We start from the raw sequence: 25,422 nt of genomic DNA, 5'->3' as shown, positions 1-25,422 counted from the left end.
CACTGTGACGAACACAGTTAAATAACCCACTGTTATATTGTTCAGGTCATATAACTTCTGTGACATGTTATTTCTTACTTTTTTAAAAAAAGCTTTTCTTTTCTTTGCATGCAGGAAGCAAAGTAAACTGGAAGCAAATTCCTTGTTTGTGTGCACAAATGTAGCCAAATAAAGATGTTTCTGATGTTATGACCATGTGCCATTTACCCATTGTCTGCCTCTGAAATGAAAAAGTACTGCTTTATTAGTGTCAGAAGTCTTTACAAAAACCCTCCAATTGTCCCATTCCTATATGGAGTATTCTTGCACTAAGTTTCCTTGGCTGACACTGCGTCTACAATCCTCAATGTTGCCCATTTCTTTGTGCTTCTTCAAAAGAGCTTGAACAGCACATCTTGAAACCCCAGTCTGCTTTAAAATCTTTGTCTGGGAGAGACCTTGCTGATGCAGTGTCCTTCACAACCTCACCTTGGTAGCAGAGTTTGGCTGTTTATCACCCAGTTTTAGGTCTCTTACACAGCTGATTCTGACCATTAGCATCTGTTTGGTATAACTGGTTGATCACCTGACTGTAATCCTACAAAGTCCCTGAATTTGATCAAGTGTACCTATGAGAATTGATGCTGGTTTGTTTGTTCGCTCATTTTGTAAACTGATAAAAAATAAACAATCATTATTTATCTTTCTGAAAGCATTCTCTGTTTACAACATTTTTTCCACACCTACCCAAAACCTTTGCACATTACGAGAATTTACTTCCATTTGTTCCAATTCCAATTGGAACAAATGGAAAAATGTTACAATTCATTTATTTCTCCATAGTTATGACTTTATCATAGAACAGTTTATGATAACAGTCAGTTGTCATAGCACTTCACAGTTTAGGTGTCAGAAAAAAACGGCTTAAATTCTTATATGAAGTAGTAAAAAAGAGATTCATATTCATTCATATCACTACTCTTTAGATTTTTAACTCCCTGTTTGACGCTCTGCACTCGAGCAGACATATAGACGTTGTAGTAAGAGCTCAGTTTGGGGAGTTTAGCCTAATTGACACTCATCTGAAGTAATTAACATTCATACTCTTTCAAACTTTTTTCAATTTTACATTCACCGAGAAATGATATTTTTACGTTTCCACCGAAGTGATAGCCTCCACTAAAATAGGTGAACTGTACATGGTTAGAGAAAAATACTGAATTTGGTGCTCTCCGTTGTTTGAGTCGTGAAAAGCATCGAATCTCGAGATGAGGCAAAAAGTCTCTCCACCCTTAATTCCCATGAAGTGTTGGTACATTTCAGACAAAGGCTCGCTGTTATCGGTCTGCACAGATGGTTTGTCGACGCCGAATTTGATTGAAAACACAAAAGAGGACTCTAACCGTAAGAGCAAAACAGAGAAGAGCCGACCCCTCCCACCACCATCGTCCTGCAATCCCAGCAGGGCGCGAGGGGCGCGTGCAGCAAGTGTGCCTCTCAATTTCAGAACAGGGTTTGACTTCGTTTGAAGATCTTTTGCAGGCTTCTGATCTCAATATTTTACCCCTTTAGTATTTATTTGTTTACATTTGAAGTTAAATGCTGAACTAAGATAGCTTCACAAATCGACCCCATTGCAATATTATACCTATACTCTATTGCGTTAAAAAATATTAACTCAAACTGAACCAGGTGGAAAGATAGGATATATATTATATTAGAGAATTTAGTAGTAGAATTGAGAATTTTACAGTCATATTTTATTTTATTTTTTCTACCACTGTCTCCGGTAAGACAAAATAATACTGCTTCGAAAAGATATCGACAGAGTCATGCACTCCTGCTCAAACATCTTTCATCTCTGTGAAAAGATTGAGCTTTGTTATGATAAACAACCATGTCACGATAGCGTGGACGCTTAAAAAAAAGAAAACAAAACAGAGGCAAGCTATGGGAGACAACTGCAGCATAGAGTAAAACGGGATAGATGCAAAGCTTCTTTCAGTTGGACCCTAACAACATGGACCTATTAGAAGCTTGCAGATGGGATACCCACGCCAAAACCCGCGTTGAGATCGTGTGTCGTGCGTGTGAGGTTTATAGAAAAAGAGCACAAATGTTTGGAACAGTCTCTCTGTGTGTCTGCGTGCGCGCGCATAGACTGGACCAGGAGACTGCTTACTCCGGATGCGACAGAGGTGCAGGAGGAGTATGTGGGGTGTGGGGGTCATTAATGGAAGTTGGGGGTTGGTAGAGTTGGGAGCTCTTTAACAGACAGCCATCTGGTCCCCGTGGCGCGTGCTGCGCGTGTGGTTCCCCAGAGTGCAGTGGTATTTGATGGGTTGTCATGCCTATCCAGTTTATATTTTAAACAATAACAATAATATCACAGTTATCACTTAAAGTTGGTTCACACTTGGCAGGACAGATTGCTGGGTTATTAAATACTTTTAGACTACGGACAGGTAACGGACAAAAACATTTAAAATGCCTTGTGAGTAAGTTACAACCTGGTGTCCTTTTATATTTTGCTATGGTTATTGTGATTTAATAAAATGCACCCACAGCACCCACCCTTTGTTTTTTCAAGCCCCCACCTCACTGCATGATGCGTTAGCTGTAGTGGGATACACCCTACAGGTAGAGACCTCCCCTGGGTAGAGACTGCATAAAAACGTCACATGCAAAACCATTGTTGTAAAAATCTAAGAACAGATGTTATTTGAAAGTAGCGTGGCTTGGGTATATATGCCTGGAGTAAGATTCTATATCCATGTGGACACTTTTTTTCTTGAATGCAAGCCTGGCCCCTGTGCGACTAATGCATGTGCTGCATCCTCTTGTTTTAAGTTTTTATTTTTTATTTTTAAACACACAGCTCCATGCAGAGAATATATGAAGAATATTGTGTCAGAATTGCACGCATTATATCCCAGTAAACGAACAGATTTGAACAGCAACAGGAAATTCAGCTGTAAAGAAAATCTTAATAATAGCCAGTGAAAAGTGAGAATACGGATAAAATGTGATTCTATATGCGTAGCTTGTTATATTTCACAGTTAAATTACAAAATAAATAATTCTATAGCCTGTATTTTCTTTCTAGGCATCTCCGAACACTGCGTCATTACGCACCAGTAGTGTTTTCGAAACAAAACAAAATTTAGTTCCATCAACTGTGTGAGAAAAAAATGAACCTATCTTTGTATTAAAACATCATATTTAAAATATGATGTAAAATATATGGCTTAATGAATGGATATTTGATGAATTAGCATTTGACGCGTCAAAACTGAAAGCTTCTTTACGCACAAATTTCCTCAGCTTTTTGGCACAGATTTTGTTTGGTCTATGGATCATAGCGCAGACACGCACCGCAGCTACGCTTGGATTAAAGTAAAAGACAGATGGTTATCTGACTAAATTTGATGCTTTTGTCTTGTTTTCGTAGAATGTGGGTCCCGTTCAAATCGTTTTGTGCCGGCTTGGGGGCGTACCCATGACGCACGGAAACCGACGCCACGGACCTGGATATATACCCCAGTACTTGGCCGTTAGAGGCACAACTTCGCCTATCTTGGTTTTGAACACTACTCTGGCACAAAGTCGACGCTGAAAATGTCTCCGAACATGACATGCGAAGCTCTCCAATCTTTTTCCCCAAAGCTATCTCTTGCCAAAAGAAAAGAAGCTCTTGAACTGAGAAAGGTAAGCAAAGTGGCTAAATTTAGTTTCATTTCCTTAAGTATTTTTTACCGCATACTTCACACATGTTGTAATGAATGAATACTAAATTCTATGTGTCCTTTTGTTTCAGACTATGAAACCGCTAATGGAAAAAAGAAGACGCGCCCGTATTAACGAAAGTCTGAACCGCTTAAAAAACCTAATCATCCCCCTCACAGGCAGAGATGTAAGTTGTTTGAATTTACATTTTCAGTATGCTCACTTTGCAGATGTAACTGACTATAGTCAGCACAGCATTTTGACTCGTACATCTAACATCTTCTTTTCCCTTTTGTCTCCAGCACTCTCGTTACTCCAAGCTTGAGAAAGCAGACATCCTGGAAATGACCGTGCGGTTCCTCGGTGACATTCAACCTGCTAACGCTAAAAGTAAGTTAGCTATGACTTATTTAACCCTTTTATTTCTAAATGTATTAACAACAGATTAGATGAACATCAATCCTAACATTTATCTGTTTTTTCAGGTTCTGTAGAGAATTACAGGGAAGGTTTTAAGGCGTGCCTCAAACGCGTCTCTGTTCTGCTTCCCCAAACCAACTTGGATCCAGACGCACACCAGCGCGTCAATGAATTTGTCCAGCAGTCCATATCCGCCACCGTCACCCCAACCTGCCTGAACTGCTGCGCCCAGACCTCGATGACTTTGCCTCAGATCCATCAGAGACTCTTGAGCATCAAATCCAGCTTCAGCTCCAGGGTGCAGAGTCAGCAACGCAGCAGCGCAGCGGTCCCAAACCGTGCGCAGTCAGACTCGCAGACTGCCAGCGCTGCAGTGTGGAGACCTTGGTAAATTTTTTAAGTGGTCCTCCGACAGCTGTAAAAAGACTGTAATGTGTTTAATGTTGGGAATAATATTGAGACAGCATTACCTGTAAATACACACAGTGATTAAGAGCTTGGATTCCGTGATGAAAAGCAACAATTCATCGTATTGGTTGAGTATTGTATACTCGTTTTGCGCGCGAGTCTTTTGTCCTGTACAAGCTGACAAGTGTAGACAGTCGTGTATATATGAATTTTTTAAAAATCTGCATGTATGTATACGTTCAATATTTAGTCCTCGTCGCGGACTAAGTAATCAGGGGCCATTGAAACAGCCCTGTAAGACCCAAAGGGTCAGTTTATGTCTGAATTTGCACAACAGACTTCAGAGTCCTGAATCTGTGCAGATGAACTTTGTAGACATAAAATGTCTGCAGTGAGTATCTCTGTTGGGGTGTGTTGTATTTTTGCTGTTTACAGCAAATTGTATTGTATATTTTGTACAATAAATGAATAAATAAACTAGTTAGATCTCGCTTTGTGTTTTTGCTTAGACTTTCTGGTCTTTTAAAGGTTTATTGATATGGATCGTTTATTCAGTAATAAAAGGAAAAACGCTCTTTGGACCATGACTGTGATTTTAACTGTAAGGACAGGGGCAGGACAAGGCACGCAGCAAATTTGCAAAGCAAAACTGGCAGTATGAACTGACCTATATTACAGGAAGAAAGCAGACAATGCAGCACCAATGTGTACATAAAAAAACGGAGTTTTTTGAGCTAAAACGTGGCGTAGAGAATTGAATGCATTTTTTTACATTAATGAACAAAGTATTATATGACACAGTTGTCAGGCAGATGTGAACAAAACTGACGCCACTGGCTGGGACGCATTTTGAGGTCAAATGCGCCCACAGCAGGCAGCATAAAATATTGCTCCTGAATGGATAGTTTGAGAAAGTGCGGTCTCTGCTGCCCCCCTCTGGGCGATTATAGGTATTGACATAGCTGAGGTTTCTGTTTCTCAAACATGCCTTTCTCATTTAACAATTTAGGAAGCTATGGAATGCAAAGGATCTTCTCTGGCTTATTATATCGATAATATAATAGTTTGTTATTTTAGGGCAATTTGAAAGAACAGATTTTGCAAAACATTTAGCAGATAATTTCTACGAGCTCTGCACATTTCCTCTAATCGAGCCATTTCGCAAAGACACTGCGACCACAGCAGCCGGCGGACGCCGGGAGAGTGATTTCCCTTCACATCACACACGAATCTCACTGCAACACGAGAACCATGTCGGCACCGCAGACGGGCGAGGCAGCATCCCCCCTTCAGATATGCAGGTAGGACGTTTAATAAGACACGTTTACACGAGTGCTACCTTCACACACATGCTAATAACGTGCTGCTGGTCGCCAAATGACGAGAACAACGCGGCTACCGGCGTAGTTGCGTGAGAGCTGCTGAGAGGACGATAACCCAGATAATCCGCTTCTGCTTCTTTTTATATTTTTGCGCAGACTCCATCGCCCGAGGCGAGTTCAGCCGCTGGTTCAAGATGTTTGACGTGTGCTGTTGTATAAAATACGAGACGCAGTTTTTTCAGGATGTTTAACGTTCGAGCTTCGTCAGAGGTGCGGACCATCTCAGCCGCGTTTGGCAAGTGATGACCTCAGCGCGGTTAGCTCATACAGAACAGGCGAAACACGGCCAAGGACGAAGGCCACTACCATTTTACCCAAAGTCCAAGAAAAGTAAACACTTTATCGCGTGAAAGTTTATCGCGTGACTCAATTTGTCTGGACATTAGTTTAATTAGTCCGCACTTTGCCCCTTTATTTATTTAATCAGATAATGAACAGATGTAGAGCCCAGAAAGCAAACAGCCATCTGTGATAATAAGGGCACGACTGCGACCTATTAAAATACCTTTCAACTGCGCGTAATTTTCCAGAGAATAGGTGGTAGTACTTGCGCCCGTCCGTAGATGGAGCCAAACTTCTCTTGCGCACCTCTGCTATGTCAGAAATATATGCCTACATTTAAAGAAAAGAAAAAAAGGAAAATAAAACATTCCCTCAAGTAAAAACACGAAAAACGACGAAAAAGACGGGAAAAAAAATGCACAATCAAAAGAAGATTTAAATTATTCTAAAACAGCAACATATGATACTTATATAAGTCACTATGACATCTATAGGACATTTAAATGGTAAATGGCCTGTATTTATATAGCGCTTTACTAGTCCCTAAGGACCCCAAAGCGCTTTACATATCCAGTCATCCACCCATTCACACACACATTCACACACTGGCGATAGCAAGCTACATTGTAGCCACAGCCACCCTGGGGCGCACTGACAGAGGCGAGGCTGCCGGACACTGGCGCCACCGGGCCCTCTGACCACCACCAGTAGGCAACGGGTGAAGTGTCTTGCCCAAGGACACAACGACCGAGACTGTCCAAGCCGGGGCTCGAACCGGCAACCTTCCGATTACAAGGCGAACTCCCAACTCTTGAGCCACAATCGCCCAGTTTTATAAGTTTTATAATCTTTTCTCATTCTTCACTGCTCAGTGTTCAGTTTCTGAGAAGTTTACCACGGTCTTCGGAAGACTTTCTGAAGCCAGACAGTATTAGTATTAGTATTAATGAATCATAACTTCAAAAGTATTTCTTTAAACATTGGGTCTGATCCGCCCCCCCTCGTGGAGGATGTCAAGTATTTCTGGCTTTGCATGATTGATGCGTTGAAACCTTTAGGTGACTGACCATGTGGGAGTAAGTTTCCAGTTACTGGGATGTTGCGGTAAGATGCTAGTAGTTCGATTGGATATAAACTTCTTTTCTGTAATCATGAAAAAATGTAATGTTTACAGTCATAATAATACAGTGATCATCAAAGATTATGGGATTATCTTTAATGATCACAGAAAACAAAGGCGACAGTCACAGGTTGGGTCAGTGAACATATTTATTTAAGCTTATGCTATAAACTCACACTATCTACTTCAGCTACACTACCACAAGCCCAAAACAGATTTAGCCTTGCTAAACTAACATGAAAACCATGTAATGTCTGAAAGCAAAGAGCGAAGAAAAGAATCCCACCAACCACAGGTTGTCACAGACTGATTGGATGATTCACTGTATAAAAGGTGCACTCACTTATCAAATACATCATTCTTCATCATGCTTCAGTGCACCAGCTTCTAGATAAATCACTCACAGAATTCAGTATGAGTGCATATTTTCAACATTTAAGGGCTGAAAGTGTTTCAATCCTTTACAAAAGGATCAATACAAACTATTCAATCACCAGAACGTCACCTTTTGGGCCGTGTGTGTGGAAAAGTCACTGAGAGCCCAGCTCAAACCCAAAATCCTAGTGGTATACTCATCCTGCTCTCTTCTCTCCTTCCTCTTGTTGCTGCACTGGCAAATTCTTACAGAGTTGATGTCAACAGGTTCGTGAGCATTGTGCACAAATGACAGGGAGCAAGGCCAGGAAGTGCAAGTTTATTATGTGAACGTCTCAGCAGGCCCTCTGCCATCAAAGCTTTTCAGAAAAAGTGCCTATTTTAATCAATGGAGTGTAAAATGACTGAATAAATATTTGCAGAGCTAAAATTCAAATCATAAGGAAAATGTGTACTGCATAAAATTTTTTAATAACATGTCCACTTTGCCACTTTACCACAACACTATGACTGTAAACACCCAGTATAGCCCAGAGGACGGCTTTTTTTGTTAGTCATTTAGATTGAGGTCTTCCTAAGAAGTTACCCTGACTGATCCATTGGATATTCTGTCTTTGCACAATGATCTTTAACGTCACTGAACAGTTAGAAGTGGATGTATGTGCATTAACAGGAAGTTAGTCATCTAGTTCTTCTTTAAGTCAGCTTCACTGACTATATATCAAAGATGCGCTCCGTCTGATTTCTTCGCTGCAATAAGAAGCTAAACAGGATCCATCAAAGCGCCCTCGTGATTAGTTTAAGAGTGCATTTGGAAGCGTTATGACCTTTATATTGTTGGCTTTCATTTGGCCTCATATCCAATATTTTTTGACTTTCATTTTGGCACTATTAAGAACTTCAGATTGCTTTTCTGCAACACACTAGGAAGGTATATTTTTTCCAACTGTTTGCTCAGAGTTCAGTTTGTTCCTCTCTAGAAGATTCGTACAACGGCTTTGTGAAAAGCTAAAAAATATAAACAATTTATTTTGTGACTTTTAGTACAGAATAGGAGAACACCAAGTGGTAAGACAACATTCTTTGACTTACTGTTTATGCATACAGCGATATGGATGTGTGAGTGTGTTTGGCAAATGCCTGTCTCACGTGGTAATGTAAGTATGCTTGCAGTTAAACACTAGGATGCAAAATCACTTTCACACCTGTGCTGTGATCTTGTTCTGTGGACAGCCGGGAGAGAAATGACACTGAGACCCCAGTTTGTGAAGATAATTCTGTCTTTCAGCCAACATTGTTCTCGACGCAGGTAAACTAAAATAAATAAATAAATAAGAGTTTTTTTTCAACAGGCAGAAGCTTTTGTCTTAGGCACCCATTAACAGCAATATTTTGCATTTTCAGTTAGTTGTCATCTATATATCGTTTGTATGTTTAGTCCAGTGGTGCTGCTTCTAATCAGAAACAACGTCAGCTTTTGTGTACTCACCTGTGTATATAATCTGTGTATTATAGATATTTTGGTTGATTTACATGAGTAAACAAGTGATTAATCAACTACATCCTGATTTGGAGGTAAGTGTGATTTGAAAGGTTTGTGGACTTGGCTTTCTTTATTTTACTTTTTTAAGCCTGCTATTCTGTTGAACATATTAAACTGTATTATGTTGGTACTGGGGTGGTTGTAATCTTGGCCAAGTATCTTCAGTTTGTTTCCTAAATTTCAAAATTTAGTTTTTACTATAGAAAAATACAGTGGAGAAACATTCTCGTGAATTAAGGATCTGAGACAAGTTTCATTCATCTGGTGCTTTGCATGTGTCGCAGGACATCTTGGCAGATTTGTCACTGTCAAACTCTGTCAGCTGCAAGACTCAAACCTCAATGTGATGATGACTTCTTTCATTAGCTAACTCCTGTCTGTCTTTGTATCAGCGGGTCTGCTGAGATCCAGTTTGACTAGTTAATGTGGTTTGAGCGGTAATACTCCATGACATCACTCAGACCATCAACGTCAGATCTCAAAATCTTGAAAGCTGGGTTCTTAGAGCTCATACACAGAGGAAGTAGGTGAGAGACGAAGACTGAGAGCCAGTCCGTGTTTAGAGATGGATTGCTTTAGGGCTCAGCAAAGTCAGGCTTCAGATGAAGTGGATAAGACGACTGCAGTGGTGGAGAAACAGCAACATAGTCAAAGTAAGCAAGTAAGCAAAGATGTCAGGGAGGGTGAGAAGACTGGAGCTTGGAAGTGTACCAAAAATCATCTTAGCAGGTACTTGGTTACTGATGCACACACACCCACACACACAGTCTGTTTTGATCATTTTGTGTTGGTTCCTAGTCATTTCCTACATATGGTGAGGAGTTTTGTGAATTCTAGTAAATAGAAAACTGAGAATTGTCAAGTTTTATGGGAAGTTATTGATCACCTTTCTATTACACAAGGGCTTACTAATGCTGCCAAGCTGCGTATTGTCTTCCTTTTTGTTCTATACACACACACACACACACACACACACACACACACACACACACACGCACATACACACACAGTCTAAATCTTAACCGTGTGTGTCACAGAATTAGTCAGTGCAGTGGCGCACTGCATTATTGTGGTTAGACATTTGTACATTTTGGATTAACAGTGCGTAAAGTGATTACACCAGGTATAACTGGTACGACTCGTTTATCCATACACTGAAGAAGTGGAGCCACTTCATGCACCGTCTGCGATAATGATGCTGTGTTTAAGCTGTGATGCAGTGTGGAGACATGGAGAGCTGCATTATCGGCTTGTTATGTGCAAAGATGCAGCACATGAGTGACTTTCTGGCATTTAAAAAAAAAGTTTCTCATTTTTGTCTTTGTGGTTTTTTTGGACAAAGTTTCATAAAACTAGTGGTTAGTAGGTACTTAACCTTGAGGTGACTTAACATGAAAAACAAGAAGAAAAACATACTGCGTGCACTGCTTGATAACACTATTCGGGAAGCTTATAATACAGTTGGTGATATGTAATAAAAAGATAATGACACAAATTTGAATGTGAATCAGACCGAAAGTCATGGGTCATATAAAGAGCCTTGAGGCGACTGTTGTTGGGATTTGGCGCTGTGTAAATACAATTGAATTGAATCGTAGTAATGCATTCATTAATTATTGCAGGATTATGCGGCCAGACGATGCCAACGTTGCGGGCAACGTCCACGGTGGCAACATCCTCAAGATGATAGAGGAAGCCGGATGCATTGTCGGCACGCGGCACTGCAACACACAGAACGGGGTAAGAGACAACAGCCACTGTCTTTCTGGACTGTGCTATCGTACTGTTGGATAAATGAAGTCAAGGAAGTTCTCCATAAGTTCCTCTAATGTTCATTTTTTTGTAGCAGAGAGGTGTCATTTATATAATGCACTGCAGTACTAAATGTTTCTATTTTTTAGCACCTGAATAAAGAGACTAAAATATGTTGTGAATAACAGTGTTGAAAACTTCTGTACTATAAGTGTGAATTGACAGAAATTAATGCAAGAAACTAAGAAATGATAACCATTACTTTTACAACTCAAATTTTAAAAAAAGTTTAAAAAAATGTGAAAAATTAATTAAAAACACAATAAAGGAAATACAAAATCTCAAAAGGGAGTTATTTCTGTCTAACTTGCAGTTATACTAGCATTAAAAACATATTTATCAAATTAGTGAAGTTTCCATCCATCCATCCAATTCTTCCACTTATTCATTGTACTGGGCTAGGATATAGCCTGCCAATCACAGGGCTGACACAAAGAGACAGACAATCATTCACATTCACACCTAAAACCAGTTTAAAATCTCAAATTAATCGAAACCCTGTGTATGTCTTTGTGGGAGGAAGCCAGAGCACCCAGAGTGAACCCATGCAGACAAAGGGGAGAACACACAATCCCAGCCTGGATTTGAATCTAGGACCTTCTTGCTGCGAGGCGACAGTGCCTCACAGACAGTGACATCTGCAGTTGTACACATCATTAACCTCATTTGGACTATACAACCTTGCTCAGTGGTATTATTTTTATCACTCAGTGTACAGTCATGTAACTGGGGGAATCAACCTCAGTGACTCAGGATTTTAAACCAGATTTTCCCTCTGATCTTCCAGCAGAGCAATTTCCAGATTCCTGCCATTGCAGTCAGATGTTGTGATTATGTGACTATGTGTGTATAAGTTTTGAGTCTGCTGTTTGTCTTGTATAGGACCGCTGCTTGGCAGCTCTGGTTCGGGTGGAGAAGACAGAGTTCCTGTCCCCCGTGTTCATAGGCGAGGTCACCCACGTCACTGCTGAGATCACGCACACCTCCAAGCACTCGCTGGAGGTCCAGGTCAAAGTCATGGCTGAGAATATCCTCACAGGTGAATTGCTGTGATATTCAAAAATGAATGCCTAACCCTAACCCTTAGCCTAAACCTAACCCTAACCTAAATGTAACCCTGTCACTAAAACCACATTTTGAGTCTCAAAAATGCCTTCAAACTTGTGGAGGTGGGCATTTTGTCCCCATAAAGACTGTTGGTCCCCACAAGTATAGTAACATTACAATTTTTGTTCCCTACAAAGATATGTAAACATGGTACACACACACACATTAAACCTGTTTGGGAACCGTTTTATAGCATTTTTCAGTTAATGATGAAAGGGAATTTAATTCACACAAACGATTTTAATCCTGCTTAGTTTACAGAAAAACTGTTTGTTATAAGATAAATTTAACATTAAGCAAGCTACTTTTGACTGCTCCCTTGCCACAAGGGGTAACCACAGCGGAAAGTGTCATGGCTACTGAACGGACCCACGCGCAGACAGTTCTTTCAAGGAAACAAAAAGGGGATTTATTTACAATAGGGATCACCTTAGTGCAAAATATATGTACAGTGAGTTGGGAGGGGGTCCAGGGCTCCAGGGAGAGAAGGGGGGGGGGGGGATCCACACACACGCTTCCTCTTCCACTCAGTCACCGCCACCGCTCCTCCGCACACACGCACTCCTCTTCAGCCGCACTCGCTCCAACACTCCACACACTGCCCCACTTGGACAGGTCCGGTGATTCGGTCCAGAATCTACAGACAGAAGGTCAAGGTTAGTTCCACAACATAAAACACGTGTAAGCGATCCTTCTTTGAATATGCAGCGAGCACGAACTCAGGTGGTTCGACGTTCCAGCGGTGAGCTGCTCTGTGCCACTGCCTTAAATAGCAGCTGGGGAAATCAGCCAGATCAGCCGCAGGTGGACACCATCCACAGGGGTGCGTGGGCCAAGAGTGAGAGCCCGTAATGAGCTCCACCCAGGCAGAGAGGAGGAGGAGAGACAAAAAACTAAAACTAACAACAACAAAACCTGTAGCCAGCGTGGGCCAACCAGAGAGACACGGGGACCATGACAGAAAGATCTGCAATTTTTAATTGACTGATTTTTATGTCCTAAACAAACCCAAAGGGGATTTATGTGTCCAGTGGAATCTAACCAGCAGTGGTTAACTGCACATCAGCATGCACATTGATGTAGGATTTCTGCTTCCTGGATGATTTTGTTTGAGTCGCACTACTTTATCTGTGCATCGTTGTTCACCTTTAGCCTCATTCTCATCATTTCAGAGAACCAATGGTATGGTAAACATTGAAACAGGAAGTTGACTACAGAAAGATAAAGTTGACAAACACAGATATACAAATATCTGCATGTTCAGCATGTACTGTAAAAATTGGGGCTGCAACTAATAATCTTGTGTTATTAGTTGGAACAAGTAACTATTTGGAGCTTTTGCTTGGAAATATCTTAATCAGTTCTCAAAGAGCTCTCTTATTCAAAAAATTAACATGTGACATAAAAAAAAGCAAACGTGTGTGTGAAAGTTTAGCAGTAAGCGTTATGGTGTAAAAAGTGCATAGGTGAAACTTTTTGTCTGGTTATTTGTGCAAGTCAAACATTAGTTTTGTCTTTATCTCTTTGTCTCACTGTCAGGCAGAAATATTTATGAATCGGAATTTATCTCTGTGTTTCACGCGTTATTTCTTAAATGGGAAAGACTTCCTATGGAAATATTTTGTCACTTCTGGAAAATTGGATTACTTAACGATCAATGAAAAATGACTTCATTGTGACATTCCGCTGTTTAACCACAAGAGGGCAGCACATAGTAAGTGGTACTGCTTGTGGCAGCATGAATAATGAAACGCTTTCACAAGGGACTGCATTACGTGCTGTGATGGGGGAACAGAATGTAAGAGGGATGCTGATTTCTAGAGTATTTGGCAACTGATGATGTTTCTAATTCTGTAATACACGTAATACACTTTATTTATATGTGTGCAGGTTAACTTGAACACACAGGCTCCCACAATTCTCAGAGTACCTCAGGTAAAGATGCAGAGACCACTTTGGGTTGCTGTATCTGAACCTTTAAATGGCACGGGGACAGAAGTCTGCCTGTGATAAATGTCTCTACAAATTTAATGTCTTAAGGCACTGTAAAGTATGTAATTAGGGGGTTATCTGTGAGTTTTGGCAGTTTACACCAGGTGCAGTTTTTAAGTATGAAAGAAAAGCAAATTTTAATAGTTGTGCAGTGGTGGTGTCCATCTTTCAGCTGGTGAAACTAAAGACGGGAGGAAATGGAAAGAGAGGCAGATGGAGAGCAGCAGACAGACATATCGATGGGGAAAAAGATAGCAAAGAGAATTTAAGAGGAAAAATAGCAAGAGTAGCGAAGAGATAGAAAGAAGGATGAGGAAAAGGAGGTGTGGGAAACAAAAGAAGTATCCCCTAGACAGCCGTTGCCCTAGCAACAGGCTTATACTGGTTGGTTGGCTGGTTGCTGGGCTGAAAGCAGGTTGACGGAGGCGGAGGCACAGATATGAGGTGACAGGTGGAGAGCAGCATACATACGTGCAGGCACCGGAATGGACAGCCCTCTACAGTGAATGGCCCGTTAGGAAGGACCCCTAATGAGGGGGAGATCAGGAAGCAAGCACATGGACTCGAAGCATTGTTCAGTTTGGTTCAAACATTTCTAACAGGGGAGACATTTTCAATAAAATGGAATCTAGCTTCCATTCCTATATTCACTATTTAGTCACATCAAGTTTGTCTTATAAAACATGCTAAGAAATCCTAATTTGCATTGCAATATGTAATAGGTTTTAAAGCAGTAGTCCACAGTTATAGAAAATGACACAATGCATCTTCTGGTACTTTCAATCATTATTAATTTCTAAATTTTCTGTTCTCTTGAGAGTGAAAAATCTATTACTATACTCGCATAAACAAAGAAAAAGGATTCGTTCTGAGGGTTTGAGTGTAGGTTTAGTGTCAGGGCAATGTGGGTGTAGTGTAAATAAGAGGAGTTGTAGCCCGGGGTGGGAGCAGGCATGGAGGTGAGTTCCTCTGGGACATCAAACTTTGCTACTGAGGTCTCTAGAGGCTGTGTGGGCCAAGCACAGTAATAGAATTAGTTTATATTGTATGCTAAATTTTATGTACTGTAAAAAGTACACTGTTTTCCTGGTTCACACTTAACAGCAACTTATGTTAGTCACAAATACCCCCCCAAAACAAAGTCAAGTCAAAGTTTATTTATATAGCACATTTAAAAGACTAGTGTACATCAAAGTGCTTCACAATAAAACCGCAGTGCGGGCAGAACAAAGAACAAATAGTACAATTATACTTAAAATTGCATTTACATGGTGTAGTGCAGGCCGAATGAAAGTCAAACTAATTTGTTTCAAAAGCTAAGTTAAACAAGTGTGTTTTTAAACGAGATTTGAACGATTGAATTGATTCCAAAGTACGGATTTCGACTGGGAGATAATTCCAGAGTCTAGGGGCAGCGATGGAAAATGCACGGTCACCTCTGGTTTTTAAACGAGACCTTGGTTGCATTTGGAGCAGTTGGCTGGAGGATCTTAATGCTCTCTTTGGGTTGTATGGATCAAGGAGATCAGTTAAGTAGCTAGGAGTCATGTTATTTAGAAGAGAAGAAAACAAAAGTACAAAACTGCTACAGATATTAATCATTTGAAGCGATCGAAACCTGCATATAGTAAAGTGAGCTGGCAATGTGAAAGACTTCATTAAACATTTAAAGGAGAGCCCGAGAAGGAGCAGCAGCTTGGTGGTGTAGTAGGTCATATTTACAGGAAGTGGGCCATATTTGTTTGTATACTGTAACTATGGCTGTGCATTTGAGTTAGCGCAGCTGCGAAAAGCCAATGGTTATGCATTTAATGGATCTATTTTTGTCCAAATCTCAGTAGAATACAGTATGCTCAGCTGTGGCCGAGCACATGTTTTTAGTTTGTATTCTTGTTAGATGTGCACTTTTGTGCCTAATTTTTTGAATGCGTATTTGGATGTTCCATGCGCACTTCATACATGCATGTGGGTTTTCGTCTGTGTTTGGCTCTTTAAAAGGTTCCTGCAGGGCAGAGAGGGAAGAGAAGATAACGGGAGCAGACATTATTTGCTTCTGTCATGTTGGCTTAGCATCATGGCTCACACAATGTGGCCCAGTCAGACACGGATGCCAAGTGGATGTACCTGCACACATTCTCCGTCACAACGCATGCACGTACCCAACACACTGACCCACGCCCATACACACACGGGGTTGTGCAGGGATGACCTGCATGCATGCAGAGCCTCATATGTAGACACAGAAAAAGAAATCACACACCTACGTGTTCTCACACCCACACTGAATGAGCACAGTTTCCTTCTTGCTAAAAGAGAACACATACCGAGACAGGACTGGCAGGTTTTACATATTCCCGACCAGCTCTTTTCCAAGGCAGAAGATTGATGGATTGCTTAAAACAGGAATACAGAACAAAGGATTTTACCAGTTGTAGACCAGATTATGCACTTTGTGTATTTTCTGGTGTACATCACAGGGTGTGCATTTGTGCAGCCGTGCATGCTTTTTTAGCTCTGTGCAGATGTTAATGTGCATGCTCCTTGTATCTTGCACTCTTTGTGCAAGGATCTTTGCATTTATTTAATATGTATGTGTGTGTGTGTGTGTGCGCGCGCGTGTGTATGTGGAGGAGGCAATCATCCAGGTTCCACAGTCAGTCAGGCAGCATCTCGTCAGGCAGGCCTCAGTCACAGACCCTCAGGGTAAGGCTGCCTACTGTGGGCACGAGCCGTGATGATTGTCCCTGCTGGGGGGATTGCGCATGCGTACTAACATACACATGCACACTCACAGTCAGACCTACACACACTACAGCACGTGCAGATTTGCAGATGTGAGAATACACATACATAATGAAATGCCACACTCTCTCACACACACACAAACACTCGCCACTTTATAGAATGTGCACATACACGCACACACACACATGCACACACACATACACACGTGCGCTCTGTACATTCATATAATGTGCTTGTGCTCAGTCACTCATGGGACTCGCATATATATATATATATGCAATGCTACTTGTGTTGCACTCTGGCGCACATTCACATGAACACGACATACACAAATCCCTCCTGTTCAACACACATGAGCAGGGAGAGAGCTGAGAGCGCAGCATTGTGGGTTTGATGCTTAAAATGTTGTAACCATGATAGTTCCTGTCCTGGTAGGTCACAGAACTGCACATCCTCAGAGAACATACAAACACATCTAAAATGGATTGTTTTAGCTTTAAATTCAGCTCAGCAACATAAAAAAAAATGATCATGCTTTTTTTTTGTAATAGCGTAATTGTCATTAATATATTTATATGAAGAAAATGTGTTTAAATCTAACACAGAAAACAATATACTTAAAAATACCACACAAAAACCCTTAACAATAAAGCACAAGACTGGTTTGATATGAAGGCATCTCTTACTTTTTTTTTTAAAAACATGATGCTACAAGAAAATGAAGGTTAGTTTAGTTTAACAGGGAGTTGTTTATGTGGACTCACAATGGAGTCTGTCAACTGTGCAGAAGCTTTTTGTCTCACAGCTGGATTTTCCAGATCTTTATTTTGATTGAGAAGAGAGGTCCTCGCAATTCAGTGTGCTAAGCACAAACAAATATTAAAAAAAAGTTTACATTGAGTATCAGATAATCCTCACTCAGAAAGCACTGTTAGAAACTCCGCTGCTGCCATGATTTAATCTATTCCTATCAGGCTGTAACATTCCCCAGAGAGGGAATGTAGTATTATTAAAAGTAATGGAGCCTTGGCTGAGCACAATGGAAAATCTGTGTTCTTGTACCAAGAACGATCCCCTCTGCACTGTCTCAGAGCCTGGAACAGGCTGTTCAGGAAGGAGAAAAGAAAACAGGGTCTTTTTTCTGCTTCGAGAGAGAATTAAGGCGAGTGAGTAAGAGACCAAGGGGAGAGCACAGAGGTGAATCAGTAAAAGACACAAATCAAGTGAAATAGCTCATGGTGAAAAAAAAAGGAAAGATATCGGGTAAAGGACAGGAAGGAAGAGCAGGAAAGGTGAGAAATTACACACACACTGAGGTTGTCAGACTGGGACTGCCTAAAAGGTTTTCATTTGAACAGAAAGTGTGAATTTTACTATGAAGTCCTGATTGATGCCTTAAACTTAGATTAAAGGAACTGGAAGATGTATGTTGTCCCCTACCACCCCCACCAACATAAGCACCCATGTGAGCCGTGAGATCAACACCAAAATGCTCTTATTTCTAATTAAATGTGACACAGCTTAGTGTTTTAAATGCTGCTGCATGTTATGCTAAAAGAGTGTCTGTGTAGTACTTACAAAACAACACCTATTGGATTCTTGTTCCATAATGAGGGTTTTTATTTTTGCCTGTCTCTTCAGAAGGTGAAGCTGTCCTTTTAGTGATGTTATACTCCTGTAAGAAGAGCCAAGTGATACTAGTTGGCTTGTATCACGTGCAATGTCCTTTCTTGCACAGGCAGTTGCAATTTTGCACATTAAAGCACTCACTGCACCGCTGCACTGGTCTTCCTCCACTGACACCCCATATATATTGGAGGGGGGAAAAAAAGGTGCCTGCCACTGCTAGGTGCCATTTCTCTCAGCTGTCATAATGCCTTTTACCATTTATGCAGGCCCTTGTTCCAAAGCTGTCACTGCCTGAACTTGAAAAATCATCCCCAAAGTCAAGCGAGATCCGTTAGCGCAGAGTGTAGAAATTTGACAGAGCAGATTTGTGCCCGTGGTTCATGGAGCCAAAAATCTTCCTATTCTGCAATTCGTAAATCCAAACTAAGTAAGCAAGCTGTTCCTCCTGCTAGTTCAGACCCAGCTTTTGTGAGTCTGTAGACACGTGTCAAAATCAACCACTTTTCTAGTAATGGTCACTTTTACATGCAAACAGTCAGACGATACTGACCTTAAAAAGCAACTTAAAGGCTGCTTCAGCTCGTCAGTGGGGCTGTGTCGTCTACGGTTGTACCCTTGACAGTGGGTAGTGATTGGTGCCTGCCTACAAAGAACAGTCTTAAACTTAAGTGTTTAAGGTATGTGCTAACTAAAAATAAAGACAAAATGATAGTTTATTAAATTTTAATGAAATTTGCAGATTGTTTCGCTGAAGTTTAATAAACTCCTTGCTATCTAAAATATAACAGGACACCGGAGTAAATTCTCGAGCATCTCACACTTCTGATGATCAGTTGTTTGCTTGATGTTTATTCAGCTGTGTAAAAACTTTAACTTTAATCTCAGCCAAACCGATTCACTCAGGAACAAATAAAATACTAAAAAAAGCCAAACAAAAACATAACAAGTTATCTAAGTGACTTATATATCATGTTTAACCTGAGTAGCGAAAGACGGCGGTGGGTTTGAAAACGATATGCCAGGAGTCCGGTGTTCTCACGGGCTCTAGTGAGCCTTTCCCCCAGCTAGCTATCGTGCTAGTGGGTAACAGACGTCTCCGAAAACGTCGGAGCGCTTTTGAAAGTATGTGGTGTCTTGATAAACTGAGCAGATATTTGAAGTTTACACAGCTACATTCTCGCCTGAAAATATGTTAAACTTTATTTTGTGACCCAAAAAGAATAATAAGAGTAATATTAAAACTAACTAGCTGCCGCCATTGTTGGAAACTGAGCTGTGTCACTACCCGATCCGTACCGGAAACCCGATCGGTACCCCGCATGCGCAAATCTTACGTCACTTCCTCTCTTTGCCAACATTGCGACATTCAATATATTTGAATGGTACGGTTAGCGCCCAGTTAGCTCCTAGCATTTCTCAACAGCTCTGCCTCCTTTTCGACTGCCCGGGACATTTAAACAATGGATAATCCGTATACAAAGAAATTCATGCTTTTCTCCTCAACAGAGAGCGTCCCCCGATTGAGCAACAGCGCCGTAAAATAAGAAGAATGGCGCCTAATTACAGAGTTAATAATGCAGACTTTGTAATATCTCACGTGTAGATTCATCAGCCAGATTAAGTGTTTACTGACAATTGACAGTGATAGCGCACATCATCATCACTATTCCAACAATCCTCTCCTCACAGACAAGCATAAACACACTCGACTATCGCTAAATCAGATTTAACACACGTTTGTAATGACGATAATTCAGTTTATAATAGGGTTTATTCGCTCGGTCAGCAGGTGGCGGTATCCTCGTACACTGGGGAGTAAACTGCCATTAAACGAACAGAAGAAGAAGAAAACATCTGCACATGCGCGGTACGGATCTGGTAGACCCGATTTGTACGGTCAGACTTTACACATGCGCAGTAAGGATCGGGGAGTCCTGATCCGTAACTTTCTTTTTATTTTTCGTTTTTGTCTACATTGTACTGAAATGCTTCATTATTGCAAACATTTTAAGATATACTTGTTATTCTTAACATTTTAACAGATACTCTGACCCATAACTATCGTAAAACGCTACGACCGGAAGTAGAAACCTTTCGCGCATGCGGGGTACCGATCGGGTTTCCGGTACGGATCGGGTAGTGACAACCTGGGCTGCGCTATGAATTCTGGGACACAGCTTCTTCTTCTTCGGGGTTTAACGGCAGCTGGCATCCTTGTACATGCAGTGCTGCCATCTTCTGTTTCAGTGCGTTATTACACTCTTAAATCCTACTACTTATTCCTGCGTCTTTTGGGATCTTACAAAGCTTCAAACGACGCGTCGACTATTAAATTAGTCGTCGACGATTTTAATAGTCGACGTAATCGTGACTAGTCGATTAATTGTGGCAGCCCTAATATTTATAAACAATCAAAAACAACAATTATTAGGCAATTTATTTCCAATTTGTATTGAATTTATTTCTGTTAACATGGTGTTTTTGGTCTGATTGAAGGACTGATGTGATGGTAAGGTGTCTGCTGCTCCGCTTTGAATATTGGTAGGCTTTTTTTTTTTTTAAATTTTCACAAGAATTGCTAGTTCCCCTAGAGTTTTGGCCACCCCAACAATCAGACGATTCCCTATGAGCAAGCATTTAGCAACAGTGGGAAGGAAAAACTCCCCTCTAAGAGGAAGAAACCTTCGACAGAACCAGGCTCAGGAAGGGACAGCCATCTGCCGCGACTGGTTGGGGTGGGGGGAGTGAAAATTTTAAAAAAAGAAAAAAGCCAAAGTGATCATTATTGGAGCAGCTTAATGAATTTTTCCAGTGCTGTTAATACCCTTTTCCAACCCCAGTTTGTGTTTTTGTCACTTTTGTCCAAGGTGGAGGAGGCCATGCTGTAGATTGATTCTGTATGGTCTTTCAATGTCAATACAAGGGAACCTCTTAGAGAGGCCAGGGTTGAAAAAGGGATGCCGGAGAACCTCCGAGGGTGTTATCCGCTGGTGTGCATCCAAGGCCAACATCCCTTTAATTAAGCTGACAAATAAACGTTGGCCATTTTCAGGTCCTCGTCTAAACACCATTACTTGTTCGAGGTCATCAAGACGCGTAAGTTTTATGTATCGAGTCTCCAGGGACTCATATCCTGTCTCGCACTGAAATTGTTGGTCAGTCTTAAATGTCCAGCGCTGTTGGTTGTAGTTGTCTTCAATGAAATAGTCTTCAGTGTACACGCCAGAGTCCAGAACATGATCTAGTGGCTGTCCTTGAGTCTCTATGATGAATTTCAAAACATCATATTCTCCATTTCCAGGGTAGAGTGGCACCCCTGTACCAAGTTCCACAGCTATCAGCCCCAAAGACCACATGTCAGCTGCTTCATTATAAGGAAGGCCAAGCATAACCTCAGGTGCACTATAACCAACCGTCCCCACACAATCACTAGGATTCACTGCAGAAACAGGACATGCGAGGTCAAAGTCTATAAGTCTGACTTTGACTGGAGACTCATGGCGGTTAACAACCATGATGTTTCCAGGTTTGAGGTCAGCGTGCACTATTCCCACAGAACCTAGGTGTGACAGGGCATTTGTGAGTTGATGTAAAATTGGCCTGACTTCGCTTATGGGGAGACCCTGGTTTTTCCGGTCCCGTATGTAGTCCCAGAGGCATTGATCAAGGAGTTCAAAGTTTAAGCAGACCCGCTCTCCGTCGTGGAAAAAGCCGTTCCATTTAACTATGTTGGCGGCATCTGGATCCAACCTTCTCAGCTGCTCCAGGATGCAAATTTCCAGTTTTGCCTGTTGCAGAGTATCAGGACGGTTCCTGTTGACTTTAATAGCCACAGCACGATTGGTTTTGGTATCGCGACATTTGGCTACAATACCAAAGCCCCCTTCTCCGAGGAAAGCCTCTACCTTGTAGCGGTTTCCCAAAATGCTCCCTTCAACTATTTCAAGCTCACCTGAGTTGAAGGATGAGCTGGCTGACGTGTGGTCGCATACTTGCTGAGAAAATTCTACCGAGTTTTGGAAACTGCAGTTGATTTTCTGTGATCTCTTGCTTTCCAAGTTTGAAGGGTGCTGAAAGACCACAGGGTTTTGTGGTCTTTCAACACTCATGTTAGTGCAAGGGGAACTCTTACGGTTGAAAAAGGGATGCCGGAGAACCTCCGAGGGTGTTATCCGTTGGTTTGCATCCAAGGCCAACATCCCTTTAATTAAGCTGACAAATAAACGTTGGCCATTTTCAGGTCCTCGTCCAAACACCATTACTTGTTCGAGGTCATCAAGACGCGTAAGTTTTATGTATCGAGTCTCCAGGGACTCATATCCTGTCTCGCACTGAAATTGTTGGTCAGTCTTAAATGTCCAGCGCTGTTGGTTGTAGTTGTCTTCAATGAAATAGTCTTCAGTGTACACGCCAGAGTCCAGAACATGATCTGGTGGCTGTCCCTGGGTCTGTATGATGAATTTCAAAACATCATAATAATTTCTCCCAGGGTAGAGAGGCACCCCTGTACCAAGTTCCACAGCTACCAGCCCCAGAGACCACATGTCAGCTGCTTCATTATAAGGAAGGCCAAGCATAACCTCAGGTGCACTATAACCAACCGTCCCCACACGGTCAACAGGCATTACTGCAGATGCAGGACATGCGAGGCCAAAGTCTATAAGTTTGACTTTGATGGGAGACTCATGGCGGTTAACAACCATGATGTTTCTAGATTTGAGGTCAGCGTGCACTATTCCCACAGAGCCCAGGTGTGACAGGGCATTTGTGAGTTGATGTAAAATTGGCCTAACTTCGCTTATGGGGAGACCCTGGTTTTTCCGGTCCCGTATGTAGTCCCACAGGCATTGATCAAGGATTTCAAAGTTTAAGCAGACCCGCTCTCCGTCATGGAAAAAGCCGTTCCATTTAACAATGTTGGCGGCATCTGGATCCAACCTTCTCAGCTGCTCCAGGATGAAAATTTCCAGTTTTGCCTGTTGCAGAGTATCAGGGTGGTTCCTGTTGACTTTAATAGCCACAGCTTGGTTGGTTTTGGTATCACGGCATTTGGCTACAATACCAAAGCCCCCTTCTCCAAGGAAAGCCTCTACCTTGTAGTGGTTTCCCAAAATGCTCCCTTTAACTATTTCAAGCTCATCTGAGCTGAAGGATGGGTTAGCTGACATGGTGGAATGTGTCGGCTTGATCGGTGAATTGCTGAGAAACGTGAAATTCTCTCAAAACTTTCCAAAAGGGTTTTGGTTGCTGTCAGGTCTACGTCCGTTAAGCACTAAAGTTTAACAGAGCAAAGCCCCTATTTATGGGCTTTGCCTCTCAGCAAGATTATGACATAACAAAGGATCAAAGGCATTCTATTTTTTTCAGTTGAAACACTGAAAAAAAATAGTGTTTCAACAGGGCAGGCTGGCGCCCTATGGGACGCAGAGGTGATAGGGTAAGGATGCAGAGGATAAGATCCAGGATAAGATTTACTTATCGGTCAGCTCATCAGCAGCTTGGCAGGAGATGGACTCAGGGTGAAGACACAAAATCAACAATGACAACACTGTTATTCTTTATTAGTGTGAATGCTGGTAAGCGTGTGTTTCAACCAGGGTTTTAATAGTTTTGCAATTTTCATTAGTTTTTATTTTTATTTAGTTTTGACTTCAGATTTTCAATTTTATATCAGTTTTAATTAGTTTTTACCAATTGCTTGCTAGTTTAGTTTAGTTTTTATTTTTTTGAAAATCCTTAGTTTCAGTTTAGTTTTGATTAGTTTCAGTTACAGTTTTAGTTGTGTTTGCAATAATTAAGTGTAACAAAATCCCAGTTTCATCATATCAGTCATTCTCTTCTGCTTATCCTTGGGTATGTTGCTATTCCAGCTACCATACCCTGCACCCTGGACAGGTCGCCTGTCTGTCGCAGGACTAACACGCAGAGACAGACAACTCACGTTCCCACCTATGGGTTCTTTAAATAAATAAATAAATAAATAAATAAAGGCAGATGAACAACCATTGATACCAGGCAACTATAAAATGTATATCTTGGCCCCAATGAGACTATTAACTCTTGCAGCACCGGGTGTTCATAATTTTTGGTTCAAGTGAATTGATGAACTTTTTGAAGGCAATTGACTCACACAGTTATGTAGATATCCCAGTCCTGTTGTCTCGGGATGCATCACGCTGCCTTGCCTGGGGTTAGCGTCTGTTTCTGGGGATGAGGGTTGAGTGTGCTCCCTTACCTTCTCAAGGTAAGCTAGGTGAGCCTTCTTGTGTGAGCTTTTCAAGCGCACTTTAAGGTTTGTGGGATTTTTTTCCCTTTAGAAATGTCCCTCATAATTTGTCTCTTTCCACTACAAGACACTTGCTTTATCCAAAACACAGTCATATTCAAAGTAATCCCAAATTGGACTCTGGCGCTTTCTCCCGACTTTTCCTGACATGACGGAGCAGCAACACAGACGACTCGACTAACGTACTTGCCACCTGCTGGCATAATTAGACAGCAAGAAAAAAATCTGGAAATTAAACTTCATTTTCACCCTTGACTATTGTATGACACGCACACATCAATAAAAACTAAACACATTTTTGCTATAAATTCAGTTAATTTTAGTTAGTTTTGTGAACACTCATTACAGTTTTTGTTAGTTTTCCTTTTTTTGATTTTATTTTTATTTCCGTTAACGAAAATGTTTTTTCACTTCTAGTTTTTGTTATTTCGTTAGTTTTCGTTAACGATAATAACCTTGGTTTCAACTGCTGCTGTGTGCACAGTGTTTGCTCTACAGCCATCATTTTACCCTCACGCATGGAGTCACACAAACCACCTGCAACTCAACACCTCAAAGACTAAGGAACTGGTTGTGGACTTCGGGAGGTCCAGAGAAGGTCCACTGCCGGTTCAGA

General features: G+C 41.3%; 3 protein-coding genes across 6 annotated transcripts in view; 2 read left to right on the top strand and 1 right to left on the bottom strand.

Moving 5' to 3' along the window:
- Positions 1-3,561: 3,561 nt before the first annotated feature.
- On the top strand, positions 3,562-4,931 carry LOC146644821 (transcription factor HES-2-like). The gene is made up of 4 exons (XM_085394622.1): positions 3,562-3,687; positions 3,797-3,892; positions 4,008-4,095; positions 4,191-4,931. Exons 1-4 carry the CDS (start codon positions 3,598-3,600, stop codon positions 4,514-4,516), a joined length of 600 nt encoding a protein of 199 aa, XP_085250748.1. The 5' UTR covers positions 3,562-3,597; the 3' UTR covers positions 4,517-4,931.
- A 597-nt stretch (positions 4,932-5,528) lies between these two features.
- Positions 5,529-25,422, top strand: part of acot7 (acyl-CoA thioesterase 7) — a 59,503-nt gene continuing 39,609 nt past the window's right edge. For 2 of the 4 annotated variants that reach the window (XM_085393599.1, XM_085393598.1), the window contains exons 1-3: positions 5,529-5,834; positions 10,858-10,975; positions 11,930-12,086. In XM_085393599.1, coding sequence (XP_085249725.1) covers positions 5,785-5,834; positions 10,858-10,975; positions 11,930-12,086 — 325 coding nt within the window. In that variant the 5' untranslated portion in view covers positions 5,529-5,784. Of the gene's footprint in view, positions 5,835-9,769; positions 9,965-10,857; positions 10,976-11,929; positions 12,087-25,422 lie in introns of those variants that run through there. The other 2 variants (XM_085393596.1, XM_085393595.1) reach the window with 1 other exon arrangement.
- Positions 21,373-23,946, bottom strand: LOC146644820 (uncharacterized). Its single transcript, XM_085394175.1, has one exon. It carries the CDS (start codon positions 23,686-23,688, stop codon positions 21,373-21,375), a length of 2,316 nt encoding a protein of 771 aa, XP_085250301.1. The 5' UTR covers positions 23,689-23,946.

Source organism: Rhamphochromis longiceps, linkage group LG20 (assembly GCF_057381845.1).
Source record: "Rhamphochromis longiceps isolate RC_006_pf linkage group LG20, R_longiceps_female_GT1.1, whole genome shotgun sequence".
Classification (NCBI taxonomy): Eukaryota; Metazoa; Chordata; class Actinopteri; order Cichliformes; family Cichlidae; genus Rhamphochromis; species Rhamphochromis longiceps.
Note: the sequence above shows the minus strand (reverse complement) of the source record. Positions and strands in the feature narration are given on the sequence as shown.